The sequence below is a fragment of the Sparus aurata genome, chromosome 5 (genome assembly GCF_900880675.1).
Source record: "Sparus aurata chromosome 5, fSpaAur1.1, whole genome shotgun sequence".
NCBI classification, from domain to species: domain Eukaryota; kingdom Metazoa; phylum Chordata; class Actinopteri; order Spariformes; family Sparidae; genus Sparus; species Sparus aurata.
In genome coordinates, this window is record NC_044191.1 from 24,034,164 (window position 1) to 24,053,446 (window position 19,283).

Consider the following 19,283-nt stretch of genomic DNA (forward strand, 5'->3'; position numbering starts at 1 on the left):
AATGATCAGTATGTAAAAGATTCAGACTAGTCAGAAACATACCGTTCTCAAAGAACTCATGATCGCTCTTTATACAATGATCTATGAGTTGACAGCAATAATCCTGGAATAACACTTTCATTTTTATCTCAGGGTAGCAGGAACAAAGTGCTCATGGGTCATGGAAGTATGATAATTAGCATTCAGCCTGCACAAATGTCAAAAGACTACATAATTAAACTCCTGCTTTCTTTTCATGTGTGAACGTAACGGATGAGCGCGCAGACTCTCATGTGTGTTGAATTTATCTCATTTTGATTTTGAGTTCTCGAGGCTGATAGCTCACGGGCTAGTTCCAAATCCTGTGTACCAGCCTTATAATGGATTAAGATGGGAAACATCTGCAGAAGTAAGTCTTCAAAGGCATTTGTATTCTATAGTTCTGTGCAAAATCCTCTCCTCACATAGTGTGATTTCCGGAGTAATGTGATGATGTTTCAGATAACTGTATCCTGGTCGTATACGTGGAGTCTGTCTGCTTTCATTTCTAATAAACAAAAACCACAGGCTATTTGAATTATTAATATCAGAACCAAAGATGTAATGTGGTTAACAATTTCAGCTGAATAAAAATGGCAGTGTAATAAAGCCTTTTCCTTCTGTGTCGCGCAGTGGTGTAATTTCAACAGAACAAACTTATTTATATTTTGGTGCCCCCTTATCTTTTTACAAAAATCTGATGTTTGTGTTTTATTCATTTTTATCTGCATATACTCAGCCATGCTGTCAGCTATGTGAGGCTGCTTCTCTTGTGCTGATGTTAGCGTGCCATTATGCTTACAGTGACAATACTAACATGCTGATGTAAATCAGATATGATGTTTACAATGTTTACATGGATTTGAACTCACACCACAATGCCTCCCTAATCCTAACCAAACTGCGACCAGGCAACAAAGATCATGCACACAGACACTGGTGCGCTGCGACAGTCACGTTCACAGTCACGTGAATTCATCCTTTGGGGACCATCAATATTTAAGAGAATTTCATAGCATTTCATCCAACAGTTGTTAAGATATTTCAGTTTAGACTTTAGAATTTAGAAATACGTCACTATTGCAAGTAAATCATTCAATTTCATACAGCAGCAACATGAAGTCCTGCAAGAAAACAGAAAGGATAGGATCTGGCCTTGGAATTTCTCGATATCGAGTTGCTGCACACTGTTCGCCAGTGCGTGATCAGACCTGCATGTAGAGGCTGTACAGCGCTGCCATCTGAGATAACTAGACAGGACAGTGTATGACATCACACACCTCTCAAATCAAAATCAGACTCATTGTGCATCAGCCCCATTGAGGTTTATATCTTCCGCCTGCCGCTAACTGCCGTATGCACTGCTGGGCTTGTTCCCCAACACAGTATTTAACCTGCAGCCCTGACTTCAGCAGCAGAGATAAAACTCGAGAGTCTCCACTTTCCCTTCAGTCTCTGTGCTGTTTGCTGTTAAAGCTGCTCTGCCTCCTCCTCCTAACTGATAAAGCTGCTGCTGCAGCCGCTGTAATAACTTCATTGCTGGGTTTTTTTTCTCTTCTCTTTTCCAAACTTCTAATCTCCCTCATGGACATTCACTAATCTCTCATTTATATTTAAATCACAACTTCATGCAGAATGTCTGGCTCATGAGGCAAATGAGGCTTGTTACTGTTTCAAGCTCAATTTAAGTGAGTGATAGCATGATGAAGTGCAGGGAAAGCCAGAACTTTTGCCCCCTGATGGTTTTGTGGGAACACAGTCGTAATGAAATATGAGAAATAAAACCACTACGTTTGTTTATTTCCTGAAATTAAATCGGCCTGTCCAAGATGTAATTGATTGTTTATTGGCTTAACATAAGCTAACCTAGCGTGGCATCATTATGGACCCGTGCCTGCTCACTGGAGTACATCTGGTCGTATAAAATGGCCCCATATTTCCTGGTTGCCGTGGCGCAGAATAAACACTGGAGCTGTGACTCTCACCGGATGGATGCCAAAACCATTACAGGAGGACCATCACGTTTAATGGTGGGCAGCAGACATTGTAGGTTAAATGCATCCTTTGGCCTTCTTCGAATTCAAAGCGTTGCAGATGAAAAGAGGCTGAAAGATGACTCATTTGTTCTTCATCCGGCCCTCAGCGCCTCCGCTCCTTATAACACATTATGTACCTCTGCGCGTTGACCTTGTATACAAGCGGTGCACCAACTTTTCTGTTACAGGCTGTGGGTTGCTTATGATGTGCAGTTTTGTTGACACCGGGATGGAAATTCAATTTAACACGGAGAGCGCAGACAGTTTGCCCCTGCTACAGTGTTCCCTGCTGCAGCATTCAATAGTTCTCAAGCCATCTGACAGATGCACCTGCAATCTGAGGTGCATCTGTTGTTCCTCTTTGTAACTCTGCTGTCTTTTTGTTGCTTTTAATACTCACATTCTCTAACGACCTGTGCCACTAGTTAGACCACTAATTAGCACGCAAATGAATATGGCTTCTCTGTGTGGCTGCTTTTTTATTCTTTGCTTTTGGCTCATTTGAATAAAAAAGTCACGGCATTTTGGCATTTTGGCATTTTGTCCTCTCGTAATTAAATAAGATCTTGATTATCAGTTAAGCTTCTGTGTCTATTTCTGTCTTTTCATTGCACGCACATCAGTTTTCCACCTTTTTTCTGCAGGGTTAGTATTGAAAAACAGCGTCTACGAACTGCTAACACTGAAAGCTCACACACCTTTAAGCCTTCATGATAATTCATTTGCAGCATATGCAGCTGCTGAACAGGAGCTCGTAAGTTAGTTCAGTGGATGAGTACAAAGCATTCAGAAGAGAAAAAAAAACCTCTCCGTATAGGTTAATCATTTAAACCTGTAACACTTTATGTGTTATTTACTTGCTATAGTTCCATGATAACAGGGTAAAAGGGTGAAGTAATGAGAGTTTGTATCGAAACAATTAAAGTTAATCTTCACTATGACATGATAATAATCTACAAAAAGTGTTCTGGCCATTACTAAACTCGATAGCTCAGGGACAGCAACAATTAGCTCTTAAATCTGGCTTTCTTGTTGGCTTTATTTAATTTACTTTTTAGCCATGTTATCTGCCATGACTGCACTAAAACATTTCTGATTCTCTTATCTTAAATGAATTATGATGAATTATTAAATGTTTTTTTCAATCTAGCTCTAGGGATGGCAACAAATTGTCTTTCGGTCAGTTTGTCCACTGATTTGATCCAGACTGAAATACAGTATGTCAACAAACACTGAATGGATTTCCATGAAATTTTGTGAGGACATGTTTCTGACAGGATGAATCCTTCTGGCTTTGGGAGTCCAACGACTTCTCCTCTTGCGCCAAAAAGCAAAATCGACATACAAGAACAATCGCAAAAATCAGTGGATGGATGCTAACATGCCATCATCATATCTGCCTTGCACGCATTGTTGCTGATGATGCATGATAGCATGGTGACATACATTAGCATTGAGAACAGCCTCCGAGCTGCTAGCATGGCCGTAGAGAAAAGTCAGGTAAAGCAAGGTGGGACAGGATCGAATGAACACCAGTGTGTATGGTAGCAAGAGCTAGATAAAATATAAAGTGGCAAAATTTGTGTTGTGATGTCGTGCTATTCATCATAATTCGGCACAGTGTCTCTGCACTCACGCTGCAGGATTTACCCAAAGGAAAAAAAACAGCCATGCAAATAAGCTGAGCTGAAATTGCTCTCATGCTGTAGGTTATGGTGTGTCAGAGTAATAATCCTGTTAGATATGTTAGCCAAGAATCCATGAATACAAAAAAGGTACTTGGTTTGATTTCATGTGTGGTCGAAGCACCGAGGTATCCACTGTTTGAAATTTCAATATCTAAGACCTTGTCATTTTTGGTCTAATTTGTCTCATTTAGTACAGTTGCAGGCCTTTCATTCTCGCCGAGGGGTGCACTCCACACTCGGAATATCGAGCCACTTATTACGCGAATTTCCATTACTTGTCTTGTTATTGAAGCGGCAGGGAAGTGACTGAGAAATGCCCTAAAATATATACAGTATACAGCTTTTATACAAAGTTTTTTTGTTGAGCAAACCAGTGTTTCACTTCTCATTTCAATTTATTTCTCCTTTCGGTATCAACTGCATCCTTTCAGAGCAGTGTTCCTTAAAGTGTATTAGTCTGTATCTCTTTTGTGCGCTTGTACTTTTTTCTCTTTTAAGACAGAGAGTAAGGAAGGAAAGTTATTGTGAGGTCTTTGAATACCCTCCAGTGACCTCATTCAATCTCATTTTCTGAGCTCAACAGAAACACGGCAAGTAAAGAATTGATGTATAATTAGGTGCAGCAGTGGCAGTCCTCTTAAAGATTAGGAATTAGTTGTTTTTTTCTCTCTTCTGTTTCGCTCTTCACATAAATGCTTTGCTTGCAAGTCTTTAATAGAAAAAAAAGATGTATATTCGACCATTCTGTGTAGGTGTTAGTGTTACTTTTTGTATCACCAGGAATCCTTTCCTCCGGTTTGTACAATTCTCAGTTTAATCAATCTACACTGATAAACATATTTTCTGTTGGTTTCATTTTGTAAAACATGCTTTCTTACAGAGAGCGAGATGAGAAGATAGATACCACCTTCCTATGTTTCTGCTGCAGCCGGGACATGGTTAGTTTAGCTTGCCATTAAACACCAAAAGCTGACTGACTGAAAGTTAACCTGACTCTGTCCATGGAACACCTAGAAACAAATTTAAAGCCTTTAACTCACACATAATATTTTGTTATCCACCATTTACATCTTTAAAAACAGCAATTAAATTGTATTATTTACTCAATTTTACCTCAATTTTCTTATCCAGTGCTCACTAAGGCGGTGTTGATCTAACCTAATGCTCAACACTAAAATTACAGTGTGGCTGTTCAAAGAACTGAAGCGTACGGTTTCTGTGTGAATTAACAAAAGGGTGAGTAAATGGGTGAAAGAAAAAAACTGAGATACATAACACAAAATGTAGCGCGTCTTATGCAAAAGCTTGGCGACATTGAGGAGGATGACAATGTTAGAGATTATGAGCAGCCTGCAGCTATAACAATATGCCAATGAAAATAAGCTTTAGGAAGCGAGCTGCTACGTAGCTCATTTGTGCTGAATTATTTAATCTCATCTACATCTCATCCATCAGGCCACAGTTGCTAGCATCTAGCTAGGGCTGCCTTTTCAACTGTTCATGAAACACGGACTGCTGCTGGCCCTCTGCTGCAATGGTAAGCCTATTCCAACAGTGCTCAAAGTTAACAATGCACTTTGTGACAATTTACAAACGCACCATAAGAACGCAAATTAGTTTAGTCCCACAAACTAGTTCCTTATGGCCTGTGATTATTTTTAGCCATGCTAGCAGCATGGTAGCATGTTGGTTTGTTGGTCTGTCCACTACTTTGCTCCTCACTGAAAGGTCTTGAAAACTGATCAACTGGATAATATTTTGTAAAGACATTTAAGATCTGGCTTTATCTCACTAGTACCACCGTAAATATCTCAATATCTACTGACTGGACTGTGTGTAGGCTGTATTATGAGCACGTACTTTGCTAATACAATTTTGCTCATTGACAACATCTCTACCCTTTTTCTATTAGGTTATTTCTTATTCCACCTTCTTAGTTAAGTTTTTGGACATTGTTACCTTCTCTGTTTGTCTGTTTGTTGGCTGGTTTGTCAGCAGGATTACACAAAAACTACAGAATGGATTTCCACAAAACTTGACTGGAGAATGTAGGAATTTTTTTCTTTAACATTCTTTCTTTCTCTGTGAATAAAGCACATAACTTGATGAAAAAAATCAGGCGTATTTAGATGGCTGGAATCTATGCCATACAAAAGTGGACTTCTTGGGCTTGGCGGAAGTATACACTCTACTGAGTCCCATTCTAGTTGTTAGATGTAATAAGCAACATGTTACCATCATACTGACTGATCATGCTCTTCCATGATCATCACCACATCCAGACAAAGTGTTATTATACCAACTGATCCCAGACCAAATACCTGCAAACCTAATGGCAACCCCATAGACCTCAGATGTACTTTCCTTTTAGTACTAATTATGAAATGTTGGCATGCCAACAGGTTATACTAAGATGGCAAACACCTCCCAAACATTATGATCATCATCAATATCGGCATGTTGATTTAAGCATTAAGCTTGAGAACAGCCTTACGGGGCTGCTCGCAGGGCTAGAGACTCTTAATCCTGTTTATTAGTATTATATTAGCTATGGTACCATATGCACACTCGCAAAAAAATATTAATTCCATCATCTTTTTTGTTTCAAATAATTTGATAAGACGATGATGATAGGGTGACAAATACTAACGAGTTGCTGATGGATCACACCTGATAAAGGCATAAAGCAGGGAGTTATAAAACTCTCTCTTCCCTTGTATAAGAGCGAGGCTGCATATCGACAGCATGCTCTGAAGCTGCCTTCTTACAGCTGCTCTGTAGGAGAATTATTCATCTCTTGCTCTATTCCTGGGAGGATGCTGTTGACAGCGTCTCATCTCACTGTCTGAGTACCACCGGCTTCCATTAGGGCAGGAATTGCAATGTGATGTCTTTGTGCAATGTTCACCAGTTGCGCTAAATTTAAAAGGCTCGGAAAAGCACACGTAACTCTGAGGCAAAGAAAGAAAACATTTATTGTTTATGAATGTGGTGTCACACAGGTCCTGTCAAGAAAAAGAACAGGGAGGTGAGGTCTTGGTTTGAGGTCTCTGAAATAATCCTGCCTCCCCCTCTTCTCTTTCAACAGGCAGCTGGACTTTGGAGTTGTTCCCGTCGAGGGAACAATCAGCACATTCGTGTAAAAGCGATTACATTGCGATTGCAAAAAGACAGTCTAACATTCCACATGACAACTAGGTTTTACATTTGTGATGCCCACTGTAGTTTATATCGTTATAAAAATTTACAGAATAACATTTTTGTGTCTCAGTGCAAAAGATATATTCCAAAAGAATTTCAGAAAAGCCGTGCCCTTGATAAATGTCCTCCCACGTCTACCCCCTGATCTGTGCCCCGACAGTAAAATAATTGGCCTGTTTACAAGACCACCAATAAATAACCAAGAGAAGCAGTTTTACAGTCACCGTCAGATAGCAGCAGTGTTTCAGCTTTGACTTTAAATACATATTCACAAACAACTGTGTGTCACTGTACACCCACAATTCATCAGAACAACTTTAACTATAGATAATAATAATTACAGTTGTATTGATTGTAATTACCATGACATTAACATCCAAAAAAAAAAGGAATCCAGTGTGTCACATCTGCATTAAAGTATTTACATTGCTTGTTCAAGTTCTGTGGCTTAATTTCCCGTGTGTGAATTTTTCCCAAGTAAAAGAAGGCAATGAAGTGTCTCTAAGGTAAAAGGTTGGGGGATGTGGTGGTTTATCAGCTGGTACAGATGCTGTTAATGGAGATAATGGCCGGGTCGACCAGACCCAGCTCCTCGTGCTCGTTAACGCACAGTTGATAGCCGCAGCCCCGCCTACGCTTCAGCGGGGTCACCTTCGAGTCGGGCTTGGCGCGGGGCGGCAGGAGGAAGCCCACGCTCCCTGCGATCAGCATGTGCCAGATGCTGTGGATGTAGAAGTAGTTCTCCTCTGTCTCCACGAAGGCGTAGAGGGCCACGGCAGACGTGGCGATCATGGTGCCCGGGAAGAGGAAGAACACCCAGCGCTTCCAGGTGGGCGGGTAGCAGCGCCGCCGTCGGATGGTGCGCACCGTCTGACAGGTAACAGACACATGAAACAATATTCTCAACTTTGCAATTAATACCTTTTTATAATGCAAACTGTGAACTGTTGATGAATGGTCCATTTGTTTCTTGGAAGCATCTTGGATGCACAATTTTGATAACGGGAAATGAAATGAGATTTAAGCCCAATAAGAATTTTTCTTCAGACTAGCTGAAACTAGCTCCTGTTGATCAACAGTTCCTCTGCGCTCATCTCCACAAAAGCATAATTCTAGCTTTAAATGCTGTCTTGGCTATGCCAATTGAAAATAAAATATGCCAATTCATGCCTGTGCAATTAGTCCCAAATTAAACAGTCCTTTAAAGGAGGAAAAAAAACTAATCAAGAAATAACAGTCAGATATCAAGTTTTTTCTATGAAATTATTAGCAAACCAAGGGACCCATAAAATACACCATTTCACAGTTTACTTCTTTCAGTTTTACTTCCTTAATTTAATGAAGACTTGTCATGTAGAAACAGGATATTGAAGTGGGAGATCACACAGGGAGCAGTCGTTCAAACACGCAGACCAATTGGATTTCAAAGCGGGAGCAGCAGGCTGTTTACTTTGATTCGGACGAACAGAGGGATGGGACTCGTTATAAATCTCCATCGATTTTATCGTCCAAATTTGTATTCACGTCTGCTGCTGCGGCATAAAGTCCATCATGACAATCATAATCAGCTGATAAATGTTTCAAATTGGTCATCAGTGATTGGCCAGTAACCGCTTTGGATATTTTTGTTATTTATGCTCATGTATCTTTTGACAGTAACTGTATATAATGTCTCTATTAGAGAATGTGCTCGCTCTGTAAGTGGCCCACAATTTTCTGAAAGTGTGGCGCGCTGAGACTTGGACTTTTCATTTCATTTCCATCTAAACACCATTTAGAGAGCGCTTCATTATAGTATTCAGACTCTGTTTTCATCGCTTCATAAACACTGATTGCTTGCATTATATTTTCCCCCAAAAAAACATTACCATAAAGAATCTCCACGTTGTCAGGGGAAATGTAAGCTGTTCATGAATGACAAAAATAATTACATGTATTCTTGCAGGAGAATGGCTGTGAGTTGAGTTATTACGCTGCACACATTTTAGGTTAAGGGCTAATAATCGATGTGAAACCAAGTGAAGAAAAACACGAATGTGTTTTTACTGTTCCCGTCCCTTTGGACTTGCACATTTCTTCTTGTTAAGACAAACAATTTCAGACCAGGGTGGTCTTTCTGTGCATTAGTCAGGGGCCTCATTTTGTGTGGAGACTCTGGGATATTTGGCATTGACAGATTTGAACTTCTCCCCTGTCTTCTCACAGCTCATGACACCCCGGCAAAGCAGCAGGCGCTCTGTGCCCTCCACTTGACTGATCTAATTCGGTAGTGTCTGGGAACATTCAGAATGCCAGGATTTGCAGAAACATGACAAGTTGAAATGAAAGAGCTCTTGTAGAAAATGTGCAGCGCTCAAACTCAGAGGTGCGGCGCCGAGGAGAGAATGCTGAAATGTAGACATACGCTATTGAGCAGGTGATAAATTATGGAGTGTCAAGTAATCAAATCAAGAGGCCCCAGCTTTTATGTTAAAAAACTGTGCATTACCATAAGATCTAAGTGACTTTATGTGGAAAAGTTGCTCTGCTGAGTTTACTGTTGTGTCTGGTTAGTATGTGGATCATCACCATCGGAAGATCAGAGATTATGTCTCTGCGTATCAGTCATTTTGACACAGAATCTGTGTTTACTTCCCTTCTGTAATCCTGTAAAAAATATATGTAGGAGTGTACACGCACATCCAAACCCAAAAATGGCAGCTGCTTAAAGAGAAAAACACGTAACAAAAAAACTTCTCACACACTGTGGGGCTCAAATATCCACTTTTATTTAATTATATGCACCAAAATAGTGACGTCTCAAGTTTCACTTAAGTTAAATAAGTGGATATTGGAGACCTGCGCTGTCCATGTTTTGTTTCATGCTTCCCTTCTGAAGGGGAGAGTCCGTAGAGCTAACTATAATTAACTGACGAATGTACCAATGTCTTAGAAGAACCGGCCAAATAGTGCGAGCCAGTGGGTTAATGTAAATCTCAGATTACACTCACATTTGAATGATACAGCAGTGCTGTGCACGGATTCTGAAGGACTGCTGTTAATCCCTTCCATGGTAACATATACTGTCTCTTAGCCTTGGTGCTAAAACTTGAGGGTTTACATAGTGGAATTAGATAGAGCTTCATCTTCCACAGTTTTAGTAGGATCCTACAGCTCACAGAAAGATAACTCTCACAGCTACGACTCCCACACTTTATTCAAAGCAAAGCTTTCTCCAAGGAAGCCACAAACCTTGTTTTCAAACTCTCATGTCAGAGGTTTGGTGTTAACGGCTTTTTTTCCCAAGAACCTTGCCTGAAAGACTATTATTTTTTATCTTCTCAGTTCAGGGAGCACATTATGACTCGGAGAAGAGTCAGTGAAAGTACAAGCTGACTTATAATGGAACTACAAGCCATGACTAATACCCACAGGCTGCAAAACTTTTAAAGCTCCTTCCATGCTAATGTAAAATAGCTTCATTGGTCAGAAAACCCTCAGTTTTTAGCCATGCACATGTTCCAGCCCCACGTTCCAGCACTAAGCTTGAATGATGGATTAAGTCCATTTACACTTAACTAGCATGAGGAACAATAGAGGGGCAGCGCTGACACGTTTCATCTGCATGTTTGAACAAGCTTGTCTATGAATGTCAAACACGCATTATATATTCAAATGAATTGTGTTTTTATCCTGTGAAAAAATAAAAATCCTGTTGACTAGTTGTTCACATATTGAGAAGTAACATTTCTTGAGGGGAAAAAAACAGAAATACTAGATTAAGAAGCAAAAATTATATCATTCATTTCCATTAACTGTGACACTGTGAATAGTAATTTCTAAATTCAGAGGCCATTGTTTTCAAATGTAAACTCATGTGGTGTAAACCCATTTTTCCCTGTACTGTAAAGCAATGGTCTACTGCAATAAATATAACAGTTGCCCTTACCCACGCCATGGCCATGATGCCCAGAGCAAACAGGCTGGGTCCCAGCAGGTTCCACAGACCGTGACGGTCTAGCTGCAGAGCCATGGACAGAGACATTGCCCCCAGCAGATACAGCACCTTTACAAAAAAAACACATGGATCAATACTAGCCCTCCATAAACACTGCTGACACTGTTACATCCACAGTTAATAAAAGAATGTTTGCGTGGTCAGAAAACAGCCTGTCGCTGCTGTAGGAGAGAAAAATACCATAAAAATTGTAATTTTCTCCCCACTCGTGTTGAAAAAAAGCTTTGCAGTTGCACTACAAATCATTTAGAGATGATTGACGGTGACTCAAACACCTGGAGACGAGTTTTCGTGACTGTTTGTGGAGATGTGTTTTAATTATTTCTGCAGCTGTGTCCTGTTATTGTGGATGTGAGAGTTCTACTTTTCCACACAGCACAGCTTGTGGACTCATGGAGGTCTAGAGGAAAGCTGTGCGGAAGCAAAAACAGGTTTTTAAGTTCCCACAAACAGGCAGGAAAAAATCAAAGATGCTGAAACTTAGTTTTGCAGGTGCAGGTCAGTTCAGTAAGGTTCAGACAAATAGTGAGGGAGTATAACATTTATATATTGATGGTTACGACTGGAGCATCTATATTTCTGTTATTGTCAAGCAATCCAATGAAAGCATGAACACCTTCAGTGAACTGATCCTACTGAATCGCATTGTCGGTGTAGTCAAAGTCTGATTATTCCTTAAAGCTTATCCTTTGTGCCTCACTTTTAATAAAATGAAACCCAGACTGTGGCACTGGGTGACATTTTCCTTCATTATCATAGTCATACACAGAAGTTTATTTTGATTTAATCCCAAATGCAGCACCCTGGTTCAGCAAACAGGCACTAGAGCACCAAATGTTCCACACCTGTTTCCCTTTATTGTTTTAAAATCTTACTTACTTCACTTCAACTTTATCTACCAAGAGGTTTTAATTCCTCTTTGTGAAGCACTTCGTAATTTTGTTCAGGAATAAAACTACATTAATATTATTATTAATATCCTGTAGCTAAAAATGGTGCACAACAAATGCACTAATCACTATTTTAAATGACAGTGCTCAGTTGTTTTAGAAGATTAGCCTTTTTTAAAAGTCCAACAATGTATACTTCAGATACCAAAATCCTGTCCCTTGCCTACTGACTCTACATTCATATGGATACATCTGTTTATAGAGATTAAAAGCGTTATTTTTTGCTCTTTTCAAGGGATTTGTTGACAACAGCAAAAATCAAAAATAATGTCAGACCTATCCCGTAACTGACAAAAATTGAGTTCTGCTGAGGTCAAAATTAGTATTTCAAAGTGCTCCCAGAACAAAACACCAACTGAACGTCCCCTCTATGAGCGAAAGCCGCATTAAATCAATGAATACAAAAACACTAACAATAGAGGCCCCGTGCTATAAATAATATCAGTTTAACTTTTTTTTTCTGTCAAGCTCACAATTTGACATAAAGCCACAGGATATAAAAGAGATAAAGTGAGAGAGGGGGAAATAAAATCAATACGCTGTGCTGCACATGCCTTGGGAGAAGTTAAGCCTGTGCAGGATGCCTGAGGTCTGCACTGTACTGACTGGCAGGGAACGTGAGGAGAAAATTGGGGGATTTTTGGAGCAGGGAAGGAATGACCCGTCTGCAGGAGAACAGGACTAATTGGCACAGAGAAAAGAAGAGGAGCAGCGTGGTGCAGCCCGAGGACTCTGTGCAGCAGCAGTCATCAGTCATGCCGCACCGCTGGATCATCCGGTAGCAACCAAACATACATGCATACATGTATTATATGCAGGCGTGAAAGAATTGATTCATGCGTGGAGCCAGGGGTTTCTCCATAATGATTCTTTATCTGTCATTGTGACGGACGAGCTCGTAGGAATCCGTGTTGGACGTCTATTTTTATCTCCGTGCTAATCAATGTACAGTAATATGGATTCACACTGTATTTGTCTGCCTGTGTGGATTACAACATGCCACAATATACTGTCTTACAAGAACATGTTTACAGACAACAAAATAAATGTTTTACCATGAACATTCTTTCGTGCCCCTTGTGAACAGTAAGTGGTGGAGAGCTTCTAAGCACACGAGTGCTTTCAACAAATCTCACGGTCGCTCACTAAATTCAAGACCTTGGCGCTTCAACACGCTGAAATTAATAATGTATTAATGTTGAAACGCTGTGTTTCTGCGTTATTACATGTGCTTTCACAACTCCCCGTTTTCAAGGTTTTCACCAGTCTGCCGATCTACATCTATTATCCGCTTTCTTTACGGTTGCTCCACACAACATAAAATAATGTTTCATGCAACATCAAGTTCAGAGCTGTTCAGAGTTTCTACCTGCACCGCTGATTCTTTGTGCACCTGCTGATTTGTTGAACCCCTTGTCTAACTATTAGACATAATTGCATGCATCTAATCTGCATAAACATTAAGTGTAATTTGAATAACAATGCTGGAGGAGACGAGCTCTCTGAATGATTGAATGACAGAATTTTGAAAATGTTAATTAGCGCCATAGCATAGAGGAAAATTCTGGCTTTTTCTTGCAACTTGCTGTGGCAGTCGTTCCCATCAGTAAGTGTAATACTTCATACTCGCCAAGTTAATTGGGAAAAGCTGTGAAAGAGGTCTAACGGGCCAAGAAACACAATCAGTCAGACTGTCGGTTTTAAATACCTGTTTGAAAGTGAAAACTCAATTTTATTATTGAACAAGATACCTGTTTATACATTCATCACAGGATTACAGCCCATCTTCCCGGTTCAACCGAACGTTTTAGTAGTTAAGATCATCTGACTAAAAATGTTCTGATCACTTGAACACTACTGTATCATGTGATGTTGTGCACAGATGTCAGTGGTTGCTTTGGTGAGAATAGGGTTATCAAAAGTGGTCAGTAAACAAGGGTCAAAACTTCCAAGATCCAAGATGTAATGAAACGTAATAATCCTTCAGAATGATTTATGTGATTCAATGCAATAATCTTCTGCGAGATTCAAGGAGACTTGCTGTTTCTAGTGCATGTGCATGTAAAAAATCTTGAAAGTAAAACATGTTTGCGTGTCACTCTGTCGACACATTAGCGAGGTTTTTTTGACCTCTGAAGGTCCAAAAGTCATACGCACACTATCAGGTCCTTCCGAGTCCTTCACCCTCTGCTGCTGCTGCTGTGGTCACGGACATAAACAAACAAACAAACAAACACACACAAACAAACGAGCAAACACACACACACAAACACACACACACACACTCGTACACTGTCTCACTCTTGTACACACACATACACACACACAGAGCTCCACTTGCCAGTCCTGACATGTGCGATTTGATTAGTGAGTGCGTACTGCAGCGCTCAGCAAAAATGAAAACTCTAGAGGACAGCAGATGTTCGTGTGCTCTCCCTCCCTCCCACTACTCCGCCCCCTCTCCCCCTCCCCCGTCTCTCTGTCTCATTTATCGACACGGACACACACACACACACACACACACACACACACGTGCACACTTTCCTGGAGACTGCTCCATCTTGGTATGCAGCCAGGGAGTGACCCAGGGAGAAGGTGCACCTGTTAGTGTTTACTGTGATCCGCCGCAATATGTCAACAACCGGAGGATTTAGCGCCGCGCGTCAACGATTCTCACACATTGATCTTTTCATTTAGAACTAAAAATTGAGGCATATGCGGCACTCATTTATGGCTCTCCTTCACAGCTCTGCGGCTCCGCTCCCCGGTCCTCGAATCCCTCAGTGCTTCGGAGGGGCTTATCTCAAGTTGCCCACCACTAACACGTGGCTCTCGGCTTAGGTGCCTCCAGGCTGCAACACATGGCAGCAGACATGTGTTATGGTCTGAGGATGTCTGGTTCCAGACGTCTAAATCACTGCCCAAGTCTAAGAGCTCGTCAAGCAAATCAAAGAGGTCTGGAGTTGCTCTTGCGAATTGCTGCTTCATCGTTAGGAGAGACACAAACGAGCCAATCGGCAGGTGGCATATTACAACACTGAATTCCCATCAGCTAATACTAAAAACACTTTACCTTTTCCATGTAAAGTATGCTTTTATCAGTCTGTGCGGTTAATGTTTAACATGCGTCCATATTTTCTTGTGTGTCGCGGGTGCATCGATTCCCTATAGAGAGTTAATAGAGAGCACAAACCAGCATTGTCAGAATTTGAGTGCACTCATTATTAAGCTGTTTCAGATGGTGCGTTTAAGTGGGGTCATGTACGGCAACCTACCAAAAAAAAAAGTTGATTTTAACAACCTACTGACATGCTAACAACTCTGCAAGTGGCTCACGGCTCCTACACTTTATCGTGACTTAATCCACCTGGAATGCCGAGCAGATAATGTAGTGTCCTCGAACTTCCCACATGGAAAATACAAGCTCACAGTTTTATTTAAGTGGAAACAAAATAGCAGTTTGAATATCAGGACAAACGGTGCCTACACTCTCCACTCTCTGACAGTCCTCGACTCTCCTTTAAAGATAAATATAGGTAGAATTACAGGAGGCGCCTACCTGTTTGATTATAGACTTTAGCCGGGCCATAGCAATGACAGTGACCCACACTGACATGAGCGAACCGAGGAAGTCGCAGAACTGTAGGACGTCATACTCCATGATGCAAAAGACCACGATACCCGGCTGGTCACATGCATGGTAGAACTGTCAGAAGAAGGGGGAAAGGTAGTGGTTAGACAGACGAGCAGAAAAACATCCTGCAAAGCTGCATTAGAGAAAAACAAAATGTACTCTGATAATAGATGGGTGCATCGTTGTTTGATGAGCTGAATATGGTCCGTCTGTATTTTCAGTGGTAAGTCTTGGTTGGTCTCTGGTTTGCTGTGAATTTGACCCAAAATTGTCTGTCTATTTTTGCCATCATTATTAAAGCCGATTACTTTTGAAAAGGTTCTGTTTTGGTCTTGTTCATGGTCCGACTTAAGGTGCAGTATGTAAGAAATTGCCACCTGTCGAATTCACACTCCGAACTAATGGGAAGCAGCAAATCACCAGAGTAACCGCTAACTGCTGCTAACTGCTGCTAACTGTAGCTGCCATCACTTGGAAACTCAGTTAACAGCTCGGTTGTATTCACTGTGAGTAGGGAGCACCAGGGGAGTGTTGGTGTTGTTTACTCTTGAGGTACAAACTAGCAAGGAGCGAGCTGGTTAGCGTGCTAACTTCAGTTGATAAGCCTCTTTGACATTACGTAAACAATGTTTCTTCACATTCTGTTGATAATTTGGTTGAATTTTTGAATGTTGTTATTTAAAAGTCTTACATATTGCACCTTTAACGCAGGATTTTAAAACTTTAAAAAAAGTTTTCGTGTCTATTTCACCATTAGAAGGGTATGAAGAGTAGAAACACTCTGTTCCCGGTTCAAAGCAATCCACCAGGAATGTGTGTTTGCATGTGTTTGATTGGCCAACGCAGCGCCCTGCTGACTGATGTTGTGTGGCCCCATGCCTGCGTTGGCTCCCCCGCTGTGCTGATGGACTGCCCACATTCAAATGAATGGGGAGGCTGCATTTTTTATCATGCAGGGCTCCAGTCGGTCTGAACGCAGGCTTACGAACACTTTGAGTCCATATCCTTTCACATCTATCTATCTATCTATCTATCTATCTATCTATCTATCTATCTATCTATCTATCTATCTAATTTTGTATGGTATGTTATGCTGCGACCATACATGTTAACAAATATACATATATGTAACAATATATATAAAGACAGAAGTTTAAAACATGTATGAAATACCCATATTAAAATGTGTATACACATATATCAATTTTTTGTATATTATTTAGATAATATTCTACCACATGTATAGATTGTATTACACATTTCTACAAATATGTTATATGTAAGAATAATTATATATGTGACATTTATGCCGTAAATTACATATGTATTGTATGGGCGTGTTATGTCAGTATATAGGATTGTACCAACAAGTTCGAGTGGTTTAACAGGTGTCATATATGGTTCGTACGTATATGTATATATGGGAATTCCTTATGTGTATATATACTATATTTACGTATAGGTTGCTAGCTTACAGTCTTCTCATCACCTTTGCTACACCTCTTTCCATGTTACCCAGCTGCTCTCTCACGCTGATGTGCATCGACAATAAAGAAGAAAGAACTCATACATTTGTATGCGTGATCAATAGCACAATGATTGGTGAAAAAATTCTGGTCTTAACCTTCAGCTCTTTAACTGGCATTCCTCATAAAAACAGCTGTGCTTATAATAATCTGTATGTCTTTCTCTCACAGCACATAATGCAGCTGTACGGTTGTTTGTGCTGGCGCCAGACCCAAAAATACTTTTTTAGGTCAACTTTCGTTCCAGAGGATAGAAACATGCGCTGCTTTGTGTGTGTAGCAGTCACTCACAGTGGAGAAGAACATGGTGAAGATGTAGACCGAAGCCTCCAGCAGGTAATGGCTTCGGATGGCGATGGCCACCGGAGGGACGAACATCAGGTTACTGAGACAGAGCAGCAGGGTGGAGAGCAGCTGGAAGCTGTAGGAGTATGCCTCCGAATTATCTGTGCACCCCCAGCCCTCCCAGCCTAACACACAAACACACAGAGTCAGAATTACTGTATGTTGATGTAACAAAGAACAGATCCGAGAGATGAGAGAGCCTCTGCATCTGGAGGCTTTACAGGTGAGAATAAACTTGAATTAAAATGGTTTCCATCTTCCTTAAACTTTAAACAACCTTTTGGAAAGTTTCTTCTTACGCTTTGTGTCTGAACGGGTGAGAAGAAACTGCGGATGAATTGGTTTGTTTCAGAAGCACATCCCCTTTAGAATTTACAGAATCTCTTAAAATGGATAAAATATTTATCTCCCGACAAGATGAAAGCTACATCATCCGTATCTTATAAACACATTTTCCCTGTGAAAAATAATCCACAGCAGACACATGTGAAGTTGTTTACCCTGCACAATAGAGCATCTTGGTGTGAACTGTGTCCCTATGTTGAAAACAGCCCTGCTCCGCCACCTAAATTGGATCCTTATCTGGCGCTGGATTGGATAAGACAGTGTGAATTAAATATTCGCGAGCACTGTTGAACAGAGGGTTTGCAGCGTGAGACGGGCCAAGGGCGAGTGCTGAATGCAAGAGCGCCTGCCAGGAAGCAGTCACACATATGAAGTATGACAATGAGTTTAACTGAAGAGAAACCAGCTCCGATAAAAGAAGATCAAAGGCAGGATTTAAAAAAGCCTCAGAGGACATGCTTTGTTTAGTTTCATAAGCTCATCTTTTATTGAAAAGCTGTTCGTAATTAGGAGCCTGTTTTATTGTCTTATCAACACGGCTTATATTAGAAGATTAATACTGGGCCGCTGTATGACTCATTGGACAGCGGCGCGTACAATTTAATCGCTGTATTGCTGGTTCAATTCTTGAGGACGACCTGTGTCATCCGACCTTGCTCTCTCTCTCTCATTTTCTTGTCACTCTGCATGATGTATTTTCAACAAATTAGAAAATTCCTTGCAGCAGCGATGACCCAATTTCCTCTCACAAAGTTTTATCTTATCTTGTAGGGATAGAAAAAAAGAAAGCTTTTGACTGCTGAAAATCACTTCCAATTATTAATTCATGGTCACGCTTGTTTCTAATTAATTATGAGTGATTAATAATTAAAGACATTGTTGAGCATAAAGCATATGTACACAATTGTTTCTCCACTTCTATGAAACAACTTTTGTTTTTGTTTTTGCAGTAAATGGCTGACCACCGTGAATTGATTTAGTGAAGGTAAATGCAATTTGAAAAATAAAGTGGAAATATGAGTGGACCGCCTAACTTAAGTGTTTACTCAAATCAACAAACAAAGAGGACAAGAGAGCTTCTCTTGTTACCTGCTTTGCATTCACATGCGGCATAAAGGTAGTTGTTGGTGCGGAGGAGCTTGCACTGTCCGTACGTCCCGCAGTCGTTGATGCATGGAGTCAGGTATGAGCGCATGTACACCTCGGCCGTGATGTTGGTGCACGGCTCAAATCTGGAAAAGACACCGAAGATTAGATGGACGTAAACACGAGGGAGATCGCTGCAGCACTACTGGTGGTGTGAAGGAAGAAAGATTGGATTTTAAATGTATTTCAAAACCTTTTGCACTTAAAGGGTAACCCCACCTATTTTACATACAGTGTGTTTGCAAGTCTTGAGGAGTTCTACTGCATACGTGTGAAGGTAGCGTAAAGCCTTTTGTGGCTCCAGAGGAAGCTGCAGGTAATTGGATAAACTGCCTTCAGCGATGACACTGAGTTGCATTGTGGGTAATGTAGGCGCCGGGTTTTTGAAAAGCAGTCA

At 40.7% G+C, this 19,283-nt stretch overlaps 1 protein-coding gene across 1 annotated transcript in view; it reads right to left on the reverse strand.

The window, feature by feature from the left end:
- Positions 1–6,692: 6,692 nt before the first annotated feature.
- tmem8b (transmembrane protein 8B) overlaps positions 6,693–19,283 on the reverse strand; it is a 42,635-nt gene continuing 30,044 nt past the window's right edge. Inside the window, exons 9-13 of the mRNA XM_030416669.1 lie at positions 18,830–18,972; positions 17,342–17,520; positions 15,450–15,596; positions 10,872–10,988; positions 6,693–7,813 (exon numbers count right to left, since the gene is read on the reverse strand). Of these exons, the coding sequence (XP_030272529.1) occupies positions 7,478–7,813; positions 10,872–10,988; positions 15,450–15,596; positions 17,342–17,520; positions 18,830–18,972 (922 nt within the window). The 3' untranslated portion in view covers positions 6,693–7,477. The remainder of the gene's footprint in view (positions 7,814–10,871; positions 10,989–15,449; positions 15,597–17,341; positions 17,521–18,829; positions 18,973–19,283) is intronic.